Source organism: Silene latifolia, chromosome 6 (assembly GCF_048544455.1).
Source record: "Silene latifolia isolate original U9 population chromosome 6, ASM4854445v1, whole genome shotgun sequence".
Lineage (NCBI taxonomy): Eukaryota > Viridiplantae > Streptophyta > Magnoliopsida > Caryophyllales > Caryophyllaceae > Silene > Silene latifolia.
In genome coordinates, this window is record NC_133531.1 from 93212735 (window position 1) to 93232159 (window position 19425).

Here is a 19425-nt window from a genome sequence, read left to right on the forward strand (position 1 = left end):
GCCAAAGTCCAAGGATGCCGGCACGCGTGATTTAGAGGAGAGGGCTAAGGTACTTCTTACAGCCCCTTACCCGGAGAGGCTAGTGCCGACAAAGGAACAGGTATCTTTCAGCAAATTTGAAAAAGTTATTCGTAGTCTGAATGTACAGGTTCCTTTTCTCGAGTTAGTTAACCAAGTAGGGCCTACTCGGTCGAGTATGAAAGATTACTCGGCCGAATATAGAATACTCGGTCGAGTATGAAAGATACTCGGCCGAGTAGGGCCTACTCGGTCGAGTATCGACACAGTTCTCAGCACCGTCCAGTTTTCGTAAAACAGTCATATCTCACTCGTTACTTAGTCATTTTAGGCGTGTGTCCTATCGTTAGAATCGTAAGAAGACAAGATATCACCTCCAATTGGAATTACAGCAATATCATTTCTAGAACTCGACTTAAGACAGTTTTAAGACAGCCCTTCCATAATCGGTCTTCATACAAATAAAATTTTCTAAATAAAACAACTTGAACATGCATAAGGCAGCAATAACAACTCAATACTTCTAAAAACCAGTACATAATTGAATTCTTATCATACCCACATAAAAATTAAACACGACATTCATATATATATATATAGACGCATGACCTTAATCACATGCTACTACCAACAAACCAAACATTAACATCATCATGCTCATTTATACATGTACCACTACCATTCATCATGCTCAAGATCTATCATATACGAATTCACAATCCACCTTTCATATAATACCATGTTCCAACACTTTCACCATTTCATACAACCACTTCAGAAGGCTCAAGTTACAAGTATTACACACACATGACTCAAACATACAACATTGACCAAGACTTCTCCATGTGACCGGCTCGAGATCGTAAATGCCTTAATGCAACTTCGGGACGTCTCCCAAGTCTTTGCGGTAGCTCCAAACAACTATCCCCGGGTTCATTTTATTTAGACTCCCTAAGTTCATTGGGTTCATTAGTTTTAGGTGCCAGAATCGTCGGCTCTGATACCACTTTGTAACACCCCCTCATACCAAGGTACCTTACCAGGACTACCCCAGCATGAAAGGCTGTTACCATCTCAGTTGCCCGAGGTTAGTAAATATCAATAGCAACAGTCCCAAACACATTTATTAAAGTACGAGAATTATAAAAGTTACATTGTCTCAAAATCCAACAAAAGAAATATCCAAATGCTAGCAACTACAAAAAACAGCTAAGACTCATGACGGTGATAACTAATCCGGCGTGGTGACTCTCCCATGACCGCCCCAAGCTCACCAAATGCATCACCTGTCACAATCTGCTCACCATCCCCGAATGGATCACCACAGATTTTACAAAACAACAACGGGGTCAGTTCTGCGTAATTAAAATAAGACAAGTGCAAAAAGTGACCAACTGATCATCCTTCGTCCCATGTCTCCCGATCTCACACAGTAACCGACTACACACCGAGGTGTGTAGCCCTGCCAGACTACCCATCGCAACAGGTAGCCCACGCCGCCAGTGGGGGACCGCAGCCAATCCCCACCAAAATCTCGCTCATCAACGAGCGATAACCCTGTCCCTTAATGTGCACATCCCCTCCCGTGGTGGGTTCCACGTGTTAGAATTTCTTTAAACTCATAAGTTTACATATTCATATATGAATTAATTTATTTGGTCATAAATAAATACAAGATCTTATGCATGCAAACTAAAACAAGATTAGAGAATAAATCGCCAATCTTACTTTGGGATTTCGGATCAAAAGGGCACCAACAAATTCACTTATTTGTTAGTTCTTGAGCTTCCTTATAATGGATGAACAAAAGGTTCAAATTAGAACCTCTCCCAAAAGTATATACCCAAGGAAAACCCTTAATAACTAATATTATTATGAACTAGTAATAATATAAGTCTTACTTAAAATTTGACACAAAATATTAATTTGTTCTCTTGTAATTTCGGCCAAGAGAGGAGAGATTTGTGAGGTTTTTCTTTCTCTAAAAATGTTTCATAAGTTGTAGAGAGAATGATAATTTCTTACACTAGAAATTATATTATGAATGATAGTGAATAATTATAGAGAAAAACATTGGCATTTCTCTAGTGGAAAAACCGGTTGGGGAATGGGTAATTAGGGAGCCAATGCATGCAAAATTGCTCTTCTCAAAAGCTAGGTATGCAAGACTATATTAGGTTATAATCATTGTGTTTTCTCTTATTAAAATAATCAACACAATTTATCTACTAATACTCCCACAATTTTTGGTACATTTAACATAAAATGGAAGGTCCATTTTATTTTGTCATTTGTCAATTGTGACATGTTACTTGACATGTGAAATTGTAATGTATTTTTAACATATTAAAAATCAACATACTCATAAAATATGTCATATACAAAATCGACTAGTAATTCGTAATTACTTGTACCAAAACGGTTTATCAATTATAAATCACAACGTCTTGTATTTATAATAAATCATTCATTCAATTTCAATTGTTTCGTAAAAAAATAATTTTATCCAAGTAATAAAACAATTCGATTACTCAGACCGTATCTAATTTAATCGAATTACAATAAGACACATTAACTTTACTCACAAGATCATCCGTCAATTTTAAGCAATTTAATTAACTCGTATCGGCATACGATTAATTAAATAATCAATTAAGAGTATTTCCCTATAGGTATGACCTAAGGGGATCAACTGATCACACTGATCACCACCGTCGCACGACAGTAATGTCAAACTCTAGTCAGCCAATCATTACCGATATGTGTGGACCAGATTGTTGTAAAATATTACATCCCACATGTATTCTTAAAATGAGATTTAAACATGTGATCATCTTGATCGACAGTTGTGATCGCATTATTGTCGGAGGACACATATTCCAACAATCTCCCACTTGTCCTCGACAAGTGTGCGTCACCAATTCTCTTGTCCTATTACTATCTCCCACTCAATGCAAGGTGTCTTTCAGGTCGTACTTGCAAGTGATCATATCGAGAGTGGTTTCCTCGATCTGGAGAATAACTGATTGACCGAAATTATCTACCATAGATACCTTCCGAGCATGGCCACGCATTTCCAGTTCATTACTCCTCGAGTGGCCCTGAGATATTGTTATAACCCTGACAAGGGGTGGACAATTCCTATCGCACTATTCCCTTCGACTAGCCACAGCCATCATAACCCAAAATATGCCCATTTGACCCCATTTACGAAGGTCGTAGTAACATAAATCAAAGTTAATTTGAAACTGTGCCACCTTAGGCGAACAGTCTTTAGTCCAAAGAATCGACTCATTTGAATACTATAGTAGCTCTCGCCACGACCAGGCTATATAAATTTTCCATAACTCTATAAGCGGTCATTAGCCCGACAAAGTGTTCCTAACAGTCTGCCTATGTGATCGACTAGTCATCTCACATGACTCCATGGCACTTGAACTTGCCATCAATCGCATCACACTCTAGTCACTTCGAGACGTCACCTCATGTAATTGACTATGGGCGAATACAATGTTAATCCGTGTTCACTTTAATGGGGTTCAATTGTCTCTACAACCCGTTTGGATGTAACAAAGTATAAGGTGAGTTAATAATAACTCAAACGACAAATGCGGACATCACATTCGGGTAGTCAATACCATATTACCACCTTGTGATGTATATTTTAAGTGTGTAAACACTAGTCGTTTGCAACATGAGTTTAACACACCATGTGTCCATGTGTTCAAACTCTTGAATTGCATTTTCCTTTATTTTCATGTTTGTCTTACATAGCATGAATCTCACCAAGTACATATCTAGTTTCCCAAACTAGGTTTAGGTTCTTTACTTTGAGAGAACTTTCTTGTTGTTTATCACATAACAAACGAATTATGGTGGACGACATAACTCACACTAGTCAAGTGTTCTTCCAACTCATAATGTACCAGGTATATGTTTTGTAGGATCTTGCAACAATTGTCAAGATGATTAGCCTAGCGCTTCTCATAAGTCCTAGCAAATTTTGAAAATACTAGTTTTGAGTAATTTATTACTATAACCAAGTATCTTCTCAAACTTCTTATTTCTCCTTTTAGCTTAAATAGCTCAGGATTTCCATAAATCCTTACGCGCTTTCGAACTTCAATATGTGCAACTTCTTGTCACATAACATAGTGTTCTATCAAACACTAGAATAGCTCATTAGTTCTCCTCGAGAATTCATGACGATTCTTATATGGTTTGCCAATGATACATCATGCTCTTAAGCGTATGATTCATTATAGGACATGTGCATGATTATTCTAATGGCGGAAACATTAGTAATTTTAATCATGTAATCAACCATTCTTAGGTTTAATGAATGACCATGACTACTTATGGTAATTCCATTTTCATTGATATGAATAACCTACATTTCTTGTTGATTTGATGTGCATATCTCAATGCCTATCCAACATCCCATGATGTGATTGGATTCATCTTAGTCCATTTTCATCCAGAATTGAAAACTCAAATACTTCTTTGTGAAAGATAGTACTAGCTCGTCATTCTCAATGAGTAATGAGTTATAAATTTTTACAAGATGATTACTCCGACTAAATTTCATGTCTTCACATGATAATTTCAAACTCCCACTCAATTCCACATGTTTCGTATTTGACTACTCAATCGAAACATTTCAAGAATTGAAATACATTTTGCTTTGCCAAGTTATTAAGATAAAACCATATATGTTCCCAACATATCTTTTCAAAATACCTATTTTGAAAAGGTTTCAATCTTAAACTTATGGAAAGAGATTTTAATCTCTAACTCATTCATTTTTATAATGATGCGTAGCAATGTCATTACTTAAATGTGAAATCTCATTTAATACACATCCCTCTCAAAATACCCTTTTCGGAAAGAGGTATAACCATTTCATTTTCATAATGAGGTTAAGTAATGACACTAGCGTGGTTAACAATTAACTTAGCTCTTGTAGACATCGGCATATCTTTCTTTGCAACTTTTAATCATAAATCTCATTTATATTCAAGGATGCAACTTTGTTTCATTTAGGCTCTTAAGTAAATATCAATATTGAAACTCTTATTCATATGTAGGTCATAAACTAGCAAAATCTCTTGTTGAGACTTCTCTTTAGTCATTTTCTTTCAAAAACTTTCTTTTGGTCTCCTCGTGTAGTTATCTTAAGAATATATTCTTTTGATTACTTCACTTGGTCTCTTTTGTCATGTAGATCTCATCTATTCGAGACCATAGATCTCATCTATTCATGTATACTATCTATTTTGCTATACAAATCATTCTTTCTTTCGTAGATCTCATTTACTCAAGCATACAAATTATTCTTTGTATTCTTTGTGTCTTCATTTTTCTCCCACTCTATCTTTAGAATAAATACACTAGATATTCAAAGATAGCTTATGAGACACAAATAATGATTTTGAAGTAGAAGGAGGATTATCTCATAGATTGACTAATAGATTTTAGATTTGATGAGTGTACTTGGTAATTGACATTCCTTTAGGAGAGTTCATCAACTCAACATGACTTTATAATTGATCATACACAAGCCTTAAGCTTGTGGACATATAATGAATTCTATCATTATGTTGTCTATTGGATCACTTTAAGTAGATGATCATATGTTTCTATGTGCAAGTATGTAAAGACGAATTATTAGAACAAACAAATACGATAAAAGGGGTGACTTGGGTTGCAAGCCAAGCCACCATAATCCAAAATACAACCATTGTTTAGAAGGGATCAACCATTTCCATGTCAAACACGGAAATCAAAATAGTTCTAAAATTCATAACATTAAAATAAAGTCAATAATAAAAGCCAAGCTTCATTGGTAGCTACTCCTAGCTCCTTCATGATTTCTCAAGCTTGCTTCTCTTTTCCCTTGTCTTTGCTTGGAGGAGGCCCTATTTACAATAAAAAGGGGATACATTATCACAACTTTGTATCAAAATACCATAGTTGAATTAGAAACATAAAAGAAAGGATAGTCATTTACCTACTGGAGTGATCTTTCCAGCTTTGATGTCACCAAGATACTTGGAACAATTCCTCTTCCAATGTCCAACACCATTACAATAATGGCATTTATCAAGAGGACCCTTCTTGGTTTTGGAAGTGCTAGCTTCAAAAGTCTTAGCCTTGGTGGACATGGGAGCTTGCCTCTTACCCTTTTTCCCATTCTTCTTGAACTTCCCCTTGCTCTTAGTGTTTATATTAAGCACATCCTTAGGTGGGTTAAAATTTAGCCCCATGTCTCTTTCGGCTTGCACAAGTAACTTGTGCAATTCTTCAAGAGACACGTCCTTGTCTTGCATATTGAAATTCACCCGGAATTGTACATATGCTTTGACTTTGGATAAGGAGTGAAGAATCCTATCAACAATGAGCTCCTTGGGGATTTCAACCTTTTGAATTTTCAATGTCTCGACTAGCTCCAACAATTTGAGCACGTGAGGGCTAACCTTTTGGCCCTCCTTGAAATCGAGATCAAAGAATGCCGAGGCCACCTCATATTGGACGATCCTCGGTGCTTGTGAGAACATTGTCACAAGTTTGGAATAGATTTCATAAGCGGTGCCCATTTTAAAGGCTCTCCTTTGGAGATCCGCCTCCATAGCAAAAATCAACACATTTTTCATAGCGGCGGACTCTTTGTGGTAAGCCTCATATGCTTCCCTAGTGGCGGCACTCGACCTAGCATTAGGTTCGGGTGGAGAGGCCTCAATGAGGTAACGAAGCTTGTCGTCACCTTGGGCGGCTAATTTGAGTTGGGCATCCCAATCGGAGAAATTTGACCCATTCTTTTCAAGTTTACAACGATCCATGAAGGATCGGAGCCATGAAACATTAGTGAGAGTGGTGGCGTTGGTGTTTGGTGCGGCCATTTGTTATGAGAAATAAAAGTGGCCTAAAAAACAAAAATAGAAGGAATAAAACACTTGTCGTTTTCAAAATAATAATAATACTCGTAAATTTTAATTTAAACAAGTTTTATTGCTTTTATCTAGTGACCTCTACCCAACTTGATAAATGATTCCAAGACCCAAATTCATATTAACTTGGGCACGGTGTAGCCGATTCATCCCTTATCAATATAACTCGGTGGATTAACTCTTTAATCGATTCTACTTTTAGAACTCTTGGTCGATAAAATTACATTAATATTTATCTTTAGCCCAAAACACATCCGGCTATGGTCGAGAATACTTTTGTTGAGTTCAACCCAAATTTCGAATAAATGTGTCCATGATCCAAATTCACATTAACTTGGGCACGGTGTAGCCGATTCATCCCTTATCAACATGAATTCGGTGGATAGACATTTATCACCCACTTCCCCTACGTAACAAGGTTTGTACCCCGGTGTGGCCGAGCGCACTCCCTCACGAAATAGGTTTTCATGGTTTCTACTTTTTGGTAAGGCTAAGTCTCAATTGTTTATTTTAGCGAGAGGTCATGTCAATTTATTATCTATCACGTTTTAAGTGAACTAAAGCGGTGAACTACGATAATTGTAATTGACACGGTCGATAAACTCGATTTAAAATGCATGTTTAGTTATGGCGATTTAGCGATGCATGCAACATATAAATAAAATGCAAAGCATAAAAATAAAATCCTAGTATGGCCTTCCAAAATAGTAAATCTAATAAACTATTACAAATTCGGAAACCAACTCCTTTGGTCCCTTGAACTTCGGTCTTGGCACGCACTTCAAGGCAACACTTTCTTTGATGGATCGCCTTCTCGAATGGCACTTTGTCTTGAGGAACTAGGAATAATTAAATTACAAATTGAATTACATAATTTCCTATTATACATTTGTAATTAAAAATAAATCTATTAAATTACAAAACGGTGATACGAGATCATAATAATTACAACCGAATCGATATTCTCATACATTTCGGGTAATACCAATTAAAACTAAGGCCATACTAAGTAAAATTACATAATTCAAAAATTACATAAAATTAAAATATAACAATCATAAATAAAATGCAGCATTATAATATGTATGAACATGCTAGATTTTATGCTAAATCGCCTTTTAAGAGCCAATATCGTATATTTATCGGTTTTCATGGATTTGCGTGATTATAACTTGTTAAAATCACAATAATTACATAAATTCATATTTATGTACAAGTTAATTACCCTAACCATCCTCGGACTCAAAAATTAGTCTCCACTAATATTTTGACCATAATTAAACTTGATTTCTTAATATTGTTCATAAATGGACCCAAAAATACAAAATTATGCTATAAACTTCAAATTAAATTATAAAAATTTCAAATAATTTCGAAATTTGAAATTTAAACTCATGAACATTCTGGAAAAATACCATGACACTCATAATGTTCAAAAATTAGGTTAAAAATTTCAAAAATGTATCGAGAAAAACAATGTTGCGGTTTATCGGGTTTAACAATTATGACCATAAAAAATATGAGAAAAATTATTTTCATCAACTTTTCACTTTTAGATCTGAAATATATGATAAAATGCAACATGTGACGTTTTTCCTTTAGTCATGAAGTATGTTTTAGCATTATTACTAATTATAGTCACTTTTTATGTGATTTTTCATCAAAAATTCATAAATCATGCAAAAGGACTTCATTATAGCCAAATATTTTACACACATCTTGTAAAATTGCATGTGACAACATACTAAATTTCCATGACCATATTCGAAATATAACTCATATTAACCTATATACCCATTTAAATACGATTTTAACTTATAAAATTCATATTTCGAGCAAAACAACTTATTTTAACATGAAAATTTACAGGCCATCAGTAGATAATATATGTGAAAACATATCCAAAAACCACTGAAAAATTCAAAGTTTAACTATTTTTCGTCCAAAAATGACATTTTTATCATAAAGATCACATTTTAATGCCAATAATATATAAAATGAACAATAAAATCCATAAATAAACCAAAATGTCCTAAAAATCACTTAGGACCAGAAACTGTTAACATGCAAAGTTATTTTTAGGTTTATCTTCATAAATCCAAATTAATTAGTTTTGTATGTTAATCTTATAACTCGGAAAAACCATAAACCGATTTGCATGCAAACAACCTAAGGCTCATGATACCGCTTGTTAGAATTTCTTTAAACTCATAAGTTTACATATTCATATATGAATTAATTTATTTGGTCATAAAATAAATACAAGATCTTATGCATGCAAACTAAAACAAGATTAGAGAAGAAATCGTCAATCTTACTTTCGGATTTCGGATCAAAAGAGCACCAAAAAATTCACCTATTTGTTAGTTCTTGAGCTTCCTTATAATGGATGAACAAAAGGTTCAAATTAGAAACTCTCCCAAAAGTATATACCCAAGGAAAACCCTTAATAACTAATATTATTATGAACTAGTAATAATATAAGTCTTACTTAAAATTTGACACAAAATATTAATTTGTTCTCTTGTAATTTCGGCCAAGAGAGGAGAGATTTGTGAGGTTTTTCTTTCTCTAAAAATGTTTCATAAGTTGTAGAGAGAATGATAATTTCTTACACTAGAAATTATATTATGAAAGATAGTGAATAATTATAGAGAAAAACATTGGCATTTCTCTAGTGGAAAAACCGGTTGGGGAATGGGTAATTAGGGAGCCAATGCATGCAAAATTGCTCTTCTCAAAATCTAGGTATGCAAGGCTATATTAGGTTATAATCATTGTGTTTTCTCTTATTAAAATAATCAACACAATTTATCCACTAATACTCCCACAATTTTCAGCACATTTAACATAAAATGGAAGGTCCATTTTATTTTGTCATTTGTCAATTGTGACATATGTGACATGTTACTTGACATGTGAAATTGTAATGTATTTTTAACATATTAAAAATCAACATACTCATAAAATATGTCATATACAAAATCGACTAGTAATTCGTAATTACTTGTACCAAAACGGTTTATCAATTATAAATCACAACGTCTTGTATTTATAATAAATCATTCATTCAATTTCAATTTCAATTGTTTCGTAAAAAAATAATTTTATCCAAGTAATAAAACAATTCGATTACTCAGACCGTATCTAATTTAATCGAATTACAATAAGACACATTAACTTTACTCACAAGATCATCCGTCAATTTTAAGCAATTTAATTAACTCGTATCGGCATACGATTAATTAAATAATCAATTAAGAGTATTTCCCTATAGGTATGACCTAAGGGGATCAACTGATCACACTGATCACCACCGTCGCACGACAGTAATGTCAAACTCTAGTCAGCCAATCATTACCGATATGTGTGGACCAGTTGACTGTAAAATATTACATCCCACATGTATTCTTAAAATGAGATTTAAACATGTGATCATCATGATCGACAGTTGTGATCGCATTATTGTCGGAGGACACATATTCCAACACCACGGAGGGCGAACTAGGGCGTGAAGCCACTCCCATAAGTGACTCCACCACAAACATCACAACACCATCACAACCATCACCACACCACCACACCACACTCCAGCGATGATCAGCGAACCACAATCATACACATTACAACAAAGCATCTCAAATCAATTAAGCACAACTGAGTAGGGAAACCCTACCTTAGAACAATCAGCAAGGAAGACAAGCAATCGATCTAGAACGGCTCCTCTACGAAGTCTCCGCCTAATCAATAATCACATAACAACAATCACTATATGCAAAACCCCATTGTCCCAAATTCATAATTAAAGACAAACCCTAAATATAAACCAATGAATCATAGAAACAAGGACTTACCGACGATGAAACAAAAGATGAATGCACTTGTTATGATCACACACACACACACACAAGGAGAGATTTGGAGAGGATTAGAGCGTCGTTTGAGTGATTAGGTTTTATAAAATGTAATTAGAACTGTTTTGCGTTTATAAATAACTCTAATCTTTTCCAAATCAAACCGCGGAAATAATATTCGTCAGACCGGATACTCGGTCGAGTATAGAGTATACTCGGCCGAGTACCCTCTACTCGGTCGAGTATTCCGCATACTCGGCCGAGTGTTCCTTGGCAGTATCCAAACAGGATACATGACACACTTTACTCGATCGAGTAGGCCATACTCGGCCAAGTACCAACCTAGGAAATGCGTAGTATTACACCTGAGACAGAACTCATTAAACATAACGCCCAGAAAATACCTATATGGATGAAGTTGTTTGGGTTAGATGTGAAATACTGGGGTAAGGAGAGTCTTAAGAAGTTGTCTGGGGTTGTGGGTAAATTCATCAAATGTGATGATGCTACTTTTCACAAAAATTTCCTGGGTTTTGCCTGGGTTATGATTGAAGTAGATGTTGAGCAACAATTCCCAACTGAGCTACAATTTGTTGATGAGCATGGTAAAATTCAGACCCTAAAGGTTGTATATGACTGACTTCCTTTGTCATGTACTAACTGTAAAGGGATGGGGCACCTTGATGATAAGTGTAGGAAGGGTAAAGGGCAAGTGATGGGTAAGAAGGTGTGGAAACCTAATGGAGCAGGAGGACGCAGCCGCACTGTCACTAAACAAAACCTGTCCAAATCCTACAGAGATCTTCTGTACAACAGTCTGGGGTGAGATCAGCAGAGGTTCTTATGGTAGCACAGAAGTCACCTGCACCAGTGATTGCTCTGACTCCAGTTCTGGTACAGCAGACTCCTGTGGTGGGGAGCTCCATGCCCAGAAGATTCATGGCTAAATTTATGAGAACTGAGACTGGTGAAAAGAGGAGGTTCACTGATGGAGGACTTTCTTTTATGGAGTCACTAACTCATTATCTTCAGACTTCCAGATTGGGTATAAGTACTGGAGCTATTGAAAGAGGGGAAGGTAGTAAGAGTGGAGCTGAGTATGGGTAGTTGTGGTGTATGGAATTTTAGAGGTATGAACAATCCTAATAAACAAAAAGAAATAAGGAGATTTTTCCTCCATAATAATATAGGGTTATTTGGTTTGTTAGAAACAAAAGTTAAGCCTAAAAATTGGGAAAATGTTCGAATAAACTTGTGTGATGACTAGTCTATCTGTACCAATACCAGCTTACATAGGGGAGGCAGGATTTGGTTAATTTGGGATCCAAATTCTTTTGAGGTTGAAATTTGTGATGTTACTGTTCAGAGTATCCATGCCAGTGTTGTGGATAAAACAAGGAAAAACAAGTTTTGGTTTACTGTTGTTTATGGTTTGAATCATGCTGCAGACAGGGAAGTTCTATGGAGTAGTCTGAGGCATTACCATAGTGTCATCTGTGGACCATGGCTTGTAGATGGGGATTTTAATGCAGTCTTGGCTAGAAATGAGCGTATAGGAGGAGCATCTATTACTAATGCTGAGCTTAGACCATTGTTATAGGTGGTTCAAGATTGTCAGCTTGATGATCTTAGTGCAAGGGGGGCTTTCTATACTTGGTCAAATAAACATGAAAATGGTGCAAAACTTTACAGCAGAATTGATAGAGTATTGATTAATGATGATTGGTCTACTATGTTCTCTGACAGTTATGTGCATTTCTTACCTGAGGGGATGTTTGATCATTGCCCATGCCTTATTAAGTTTGAAATGGAAGTTTGGAGAAGGGGTACTCCTTTCAAATACTTCAATATGTGGTCACTGGCGCCTGAGTACTCTGATATAGTGCAAACTGGATGGAACATTGAATGCCAAGGGACTGCTATGTATAAGTGTTGGAATAAGTGTCCTCCGACAATAATGCGATCACAACTGTCGATCATAATGATCACATATTTAAATCTCATATTTAAGGATACATGTGGGAAGTAATATTTTACAATCAACTGGTCCACACATATCGGTAATGATTGGCTGACTAGAGTTTGACATTGCTGTCATGCGACGGTGGTGATCAGTTGATCCCCTTAGGTCATACCTATAGGGAAATACTCTTAATTGATTATTTAATTAATCGTATGCCGATACGAGTTAATTAAATTGCTTAAAATTAACGGATGATTTTATGAGTAAAGTTAACGTGTCTCATTGTAATTCGATTAAATTAGATACGGTCTAAGTAATCGAATTGTTTTATTACTTAGATTAAATTATTGTTTACGAAACAATTGAAACGGATTGAATAATTTATTATAAATTCAAGTTGTTGAAATTTATAATTCGATAAACCATTTTGGTACAAGTAATCAAGAATTAATAGTTAAATTTTGTATGTGACATATTTTATTAATATGTTAAAAATACATTATAGTGTAACATGTCATGTAACATGTGACACATGACAAAATTGACAAATGACAAAATAAAATGGACCTCTCATTTTATGTGTGTGTGCCGAAAATGGAGGGAGTATGAGAGTTTATATTGTGTTGTTTATTTTAATTGGAAACATAATAATTATACTCTACTCATAGCCATGCAACCCTATAGCTTTTGAGAAGAGCAACTTTTGCATGCATTGGCCTCAAATACTCCCCCCCCCCCCCCTCCAACCGGTTTTTGCATGAGTGAAGCCAAGGGTTTTCCTCTATAATTATTCACTACTTTATCATCTATTTTCTAGTGTAAGAAATTTTTTAATTAATTCTCTACATTTTGTGAAACAATTTTAAGAGAAAGAAAAGCTCACAAAATCCTCTCCTCTCTTGACCGAAATACAAGAGAACAAAACACCATTTTGTGTCCAAATTTTAAGTAAGATTAGTATTATTACTAGCTCATAATAATATTAGTCATTAAGAGGTGTTCCTTGGGTATAAGCTTTTGGGAGAAGTTCTAATTTGAACCTTTGTTCATCCATTGTTGGAAAGCTCAAGAACTAACAAGTAGGAGATCTTGTTGGTGCCCAAAATCCGAAACACCAATGTAAGAAGTGACGATTTCTTCTCTACTTTGTTTTATGTTTGCATGCATAAGACCTAGTTATTATTTTATGACTAAATAATCACATTTGTATGAAATGTATAGAAATGGAATTAATGAATCCTAACAAGTGGTATCAGAACCTTAGGTTGTTTGCATGCAAATCGGTTTATTGTTTTTCGGAGTTAATCTTATTAACAAATAAAACTTGTAATTTTGTGTTTATTATGATATATCACGAAATCACTTTGCATGTTAAAGTTTCTGGTCCTAAAATGTATTTGGGATATTTTGGTTCATTTATGGATTTTATTGTTCATTTTATATATTATTGGCATTAAAATGTGATTTTTATGAGAAAAAATGTCATTTTTGGACGAAAAATAGCTAAACTTCTAATTTTTCAGTGGTTTTTGGATATGTTTTCACATATATTATCTACTGATGGCATGTTAAATCTCGTGATAAACTAAGTTATTTTGCATGAAATATGGATTTTATAAGCTTAAATCGAATTTAAAGGGTTTATTAGGTTAATATGAGTTATATTTCGAATCTGGTCATAGAAATTTAATATGTTGTCACATGCATTTTTACTCAGTGTGTGTAAAAATGTTAGAGGTATTGGACTCCTTTAGCATGATTTATGAATTTTTGAGTAAACATTCAATAAATAGTGACTTTATTTAGTATATAATGCTAAAACATATTTCATGACTAAAGAAAAACGTCACATGTTGCATTTTATCATATATTTCAGATCTAAAAGTGAAAAGTTGATGAAAATATTTTTTTTCTCATATTTTATGGTCATATTTGTTAAAACCGATAAACCGCAACATTGTTTTTCTCGATATTTTTTCGAAATATTTAACCTAAGTTTTGAACATTATGAGTGTCATGGTATTTTTCCAGAATGTTCATGAGTTTAAATTTCAAATTTTGGAATTATTTGAAATTTTTATAATTTAATTTGAAGTTTATAGCATAAATTTGTATTTTTGGTCCATAATGAACAATATTAAGAAATCAAGTTGAGTTATTGTCAAAATATTAGTGAAGACTAAGTTTTGAGTCCTAAGATGGTTAGGGTAATTAACTTGAATACTTCTCACACACCTCACCATTCATCAACATACACTTATACACAACTATACAAGCAAATTTCACATTCCTATTCTAACACTTGCACACACCAAACATCATCTCATACTCATCTATATACATATATCTATTTCGTACACTACACACACACATATACACACCATTCCCGACTCGGTATTCTCATTCGTAGTGGCTGGCTTAAGCATAATGGGGCCGGGATTTTGGAAAGAGGGCGCCTTCTCACCCAAAATCAAGCAATTTCAAGGGGCTCCCAATATATATACACCAGGTTCATTTTATTAGACTCACTACGCTCATTAGGCTCATTGGTTACAGGTTCCAAAATCGTCGCTCTGATACCACTTTGTAACACCCCCATCTACCAAGGAGCCTTAACAAAACCTTCCCTATCAGATAAGGGCATTACCATCTCGGTTGCCTGAGGAATAGTAAATATTAAACGTCAATAAAAGAACGATTAAGTTTATTACAAGTTTAACTCAACAAATGAAAAGGTACAACTGACAACAACCACTATCAACTACGGTGACACTATCCATGCCATGACCCAGTGATAGACTCCTCCCTCTCCAAATCACCCAGCTAAGCTCCACATATCAACACCTGCTAAGACTGACTGCTCACCATAAAGGATCACGACAGACACATAACAATAAGAAAGACAAACGACACCACATAAGGTCAGTAACTGAAGAACAACAGACAACACAAGATACGAACACACACACACACACACACAGTCATCTCCAATTCCAATCAACCATCAACATTTGACTAACCCGAAGGTAAATTCCTGCCAAAATATCCATCGCGACAGATATTCCACACCGCCAGTGGGGGACCGCAGCCGTTCACACCTAAACCCCGCTCATCTCCATCGAGCGAATAACCCATGTCCATTAATGTGCACATCCTCCTTGTGGCGGGAACCATAAGGGGCGAATCAAGGGCGTGAAGCCATTCTCGAGATGACTCCACTCAGCCGAGGACGCACCTTGTGAACCACATACACTCAACAACAACCAACCACAATACCAATGTAAATAAAACCAATATAACCTAACAACACAACCAACATACCAAACAATCAACAGTACTGAGTAGAAAAACCTACCTTTAGCAATCAGCAACAACACCGCATATAACCATATGAAGAGAAAGCAACCACCTTTACCACCTATCACAAACAGTATGGCAAACCCTATTACTATCAACCATAACCACAACAAAACCTAAGGAAGATGATGATGAATCACCTATGCTCGGAGTTCCGGCGACAAGACCGCTACCCGACTCGTGCCTCCCATCCTATGGTGTATCCAATCATAAAAGGGGTCCAAAGATGAAGGTTGGTGAAGGAAAGGGATGTATCGACGATTAGGTTTAGGAAGAAATAAAATGAAAACTGATTTTGGGTTCATGACTTCACGATTATATTTTACCGCTGAACTCGACTTACTCGATCGAGTATGGGACTTACTCGATCGAGTGGCCTCTACTCGATCGAGTCACTGGACTACTTAATCGAGTAGTCTACGCTAGATCAAGTTTCTTATTCCCAAAGGTTACCAAATGCTAAGTTCGTCTGTATGAAAGGTTCTCAAGGGTCTACCATATGTCTAAGGTCGGTCAACGGCTAGTCAACGGGTCCCTAATGGGGGCGGGTATTACAACAAAAAATGAAATAATTGATGTATTAATTATACTCTCCTAAGTCTCAAAGAAATTTATTAAGTTTTAAAGATATCCGAAATAATGGATACCATATTGAGACAACATGTGAAGGAAATGTTGAATTCCTTTTAATCACGAGTATAACCCAAGGAATTAAGCAAATTAAGGAGAAACTACCATCATTCTCTAGTGGATTGTACTACACAAATATTGCTTTGATTGAAACAAATGTTATGATAAACCAGAAGTTTACTGATAACTTTACTATTTGTCACGACCGGTTAGGCCATCCCGGTTTTACGATGATGTGAAGGATAATTGAAAATTCATGTGGTCATTCACTAAAAAGCCAGTAGATCTTTCATAATAAATTTTCATACATGTTCTGCATGCCCGCAAGTAAAATTGATTATACGCCCATCACCAGCTAAAATTAATCATGAATCGATATCATTTCTTGAACGAATACAAGGGGATATTTGTGGACCGATTCATCCCTCAAGTGGACCATTTAGATATTTTATACTTTTAATCGATGAATCGACTAGATGGTCCCATGTATGTTTGTTATCAAATCGAAACCTGGCGTTTGCGAGATTACCTGCTCAATTAATAAAGTTACGAGCGCATTTTCCAGATTCACCTGTCAAGAATATTCGTCTTGATAATGCTGGTGAATTTATTTCTCAGACTTTTAATGACTATTGCATGTCGATTGGGATAAATGTTGAACATCCTGTAGCTCATGTTCATACACAAAACGGTCTAGTTGAATCTTTAATCAAACAACTTCAACTAGTTGCTAGACCATTACTTATGAGGTGTAAACTCCCAATTTTTGCTTGGGGACATGCTATATTACATGCAGAATCACTTATTCGCATCAGGCCAACAAGTTATCATAAATTCACCCCAATTCAATTGGTTCATTGTGAACCCCGGCGATAAAACCACGTAACGTTATTAAATAAACGGCGGAAAATACGGGTTTTCAAAAACTTTTTAAGTTCAAAGCACGGGATTCGCTTAACATAAATAAAAGGAGGTGCGAAAATGTAAATTTAAGTTTCACAATCCAAAGAAATGTCTTGGGAAAAGATATCCCACGAATACGCACTAATAAAAGGGTGAGTCTAGTAGATAAATAAATAAGGTCCAGGGTAAGAACTCGCTAGCTCACACGGTCTCCCCCACTTAAGCTTCATCATCAACCTGTCATTCATATAAATATGAAAGCCACAGTTAGTGGGGAGTAACTCAGGGTTCTCCCAGCCACAATATGTCAAAATGCAAATAAACAGACACTTAATTAAACATATTGATCATACATCATACTGAAATAGTAATGAACAATGGGTTATAAATGATAGGCATAATGAGATGGCATGATACACTAAACCTAGATATGAATTCAAGGGAAATAGGATGACAGAGACCACCAATTTCATAATGACTCGACTCAAAAAGTGTAGGACATATACTTAGTATGGACTCACAAGACAACAACCTAGACTCCAACCTCTTGGTAGGACGACGATAATAATACGGTCCTAGTCTAAACCTGGATCCAGACTCTCGGGATGGACGTCACCCGATTCGACAAACGATATACCAATCGCATCCAAGACTCGAAATATGGCACACATAGCCGTAACCAAAGGTCGAGTAACCTCTAATCGGAAACATGGCACACATATTCGTAACCAAAGGTCCGAAGAAAGGCGGAAGGATAACCCAATCCGGAAACATGGCACACATAGCCGTAACCAAAGGTCCGAAAGGGGTAAATAAGGAATGTCAAGTCGTCACACTATGTAAAATGTCACACTCGGGTCACAAAAAAGGGTAACAATAATTTGCATGATTATCACGTAAACATGTCCTAAATTGACCACTTACTAATCATGGAAAAGATACATGCGTAAATCAATGATTAATAGGAGTAACGAGTGAAGAAAAGCATTCAGGGAGTTCTCAGCCGGTTGGGGGTCGGCGACCGGTCCACCGGCTGGGACAGATGGTCCAAAATTCAGAACTTGAACAAAATCAATAAAATCTTCAAGGGGTTTCCAGCCGGTTGGGAACCGGCGGCCTGTCCACCTGCTGGGATCCATGGTTCAAAATTTGGAATTTGCAAAAATCAATAAAAACTACAGGTGGTGATAAGGGCAAAGTCGTCTTCCCTAAATCAAAGTAAAACCTATGATACTACTAACAATAGCTAGTGGCAAGAAAAGGTATCGAATCCACAAGGAGGCTGTAAAGTCTAGTTTGTTTGCTAATTAAGTCCGTCTGAAAAGTAACAGTTTCTTGAAGATTTTGATTGTTTGTATCTAAGTGACTAATTAAGCAATTAAATAAAGTTTGTAAACAATAGAGATTAAAAGTCTAGGGAATCGGGTTCGCTAAGTTGATTATTCGGGGATGCAATTTAGTGAATTAGAAGGTCAACCAAGTTATCTAAGGTCACAAGATCTATCGATTCAATTATGCCCTTTAGATTCAGATTAACATGTGATCGCTATAATTAACCTTTACCTATCTGATTACCGTAGCCTTTATTGAATATAACCCGGTCGGTGAAATATCAATTCGCTATACTAATTAGAGATTCAGGCCTAAATCAAATAATTAGAAGAAAACAATAATCAAACGATAACTTAAGCGGTCTTACTAATAATTAGTTCATTATTCCCTTTTTAATCAACCTAGATCCCCCTTCTCCCTA

General features: G+C 35.7%; 1 protein-coding gene across 1 annotated transcript; it reads left to right on the plus strand.

Annotated features, from left to right (window-relative positions):
- Positions 1-11168: 11168 nt before the first annotated feature.
- On the plus strand, positions 11169-12419 carry LOC141588359 (uncharacterized). Its single transcript, XM_074409804.1, has 3 exons — positions 11169-11444; positions 11618-11922; positions 12107-12419. The coding sequence occupies exons 1-3, from the start codon at positions 11169-11171 to the stop codon at positions 12417-12419; spliced, it is 894 nt and encodes a 297-aa protein (XP_074265905.1).
- Positions 12420-19425: the final 7006 nt, after the last annotated feature.

What these genes read in the sequence shown, in the direction of transcription:
- LOC141588359 (XM_074409804.1), top strand. Translation starts at nt 11,169, where the DNA reads ATGCGTAGTATTACACCTGAGACAGAACTCATTAAACATAACGCCCAG. An exon ending in GTAAAATTCAGACCCTAAAG is followed by an intron (nt 11,445 to 11,617) that starts GTTGTATATGAC and finishes CAAATCCTACAG; the next exon opens with AGATCTTCTGTACAACAGTC. An exon ending in AAGAGTGGAGCTGAGTATGG is followed by an intron (nt 11,923 to 12,106) that starts GTAGTTGTGGTG and finishes TACCAATACCAG; the next exon opens with CTTACATAGGGGAGGCAGGA.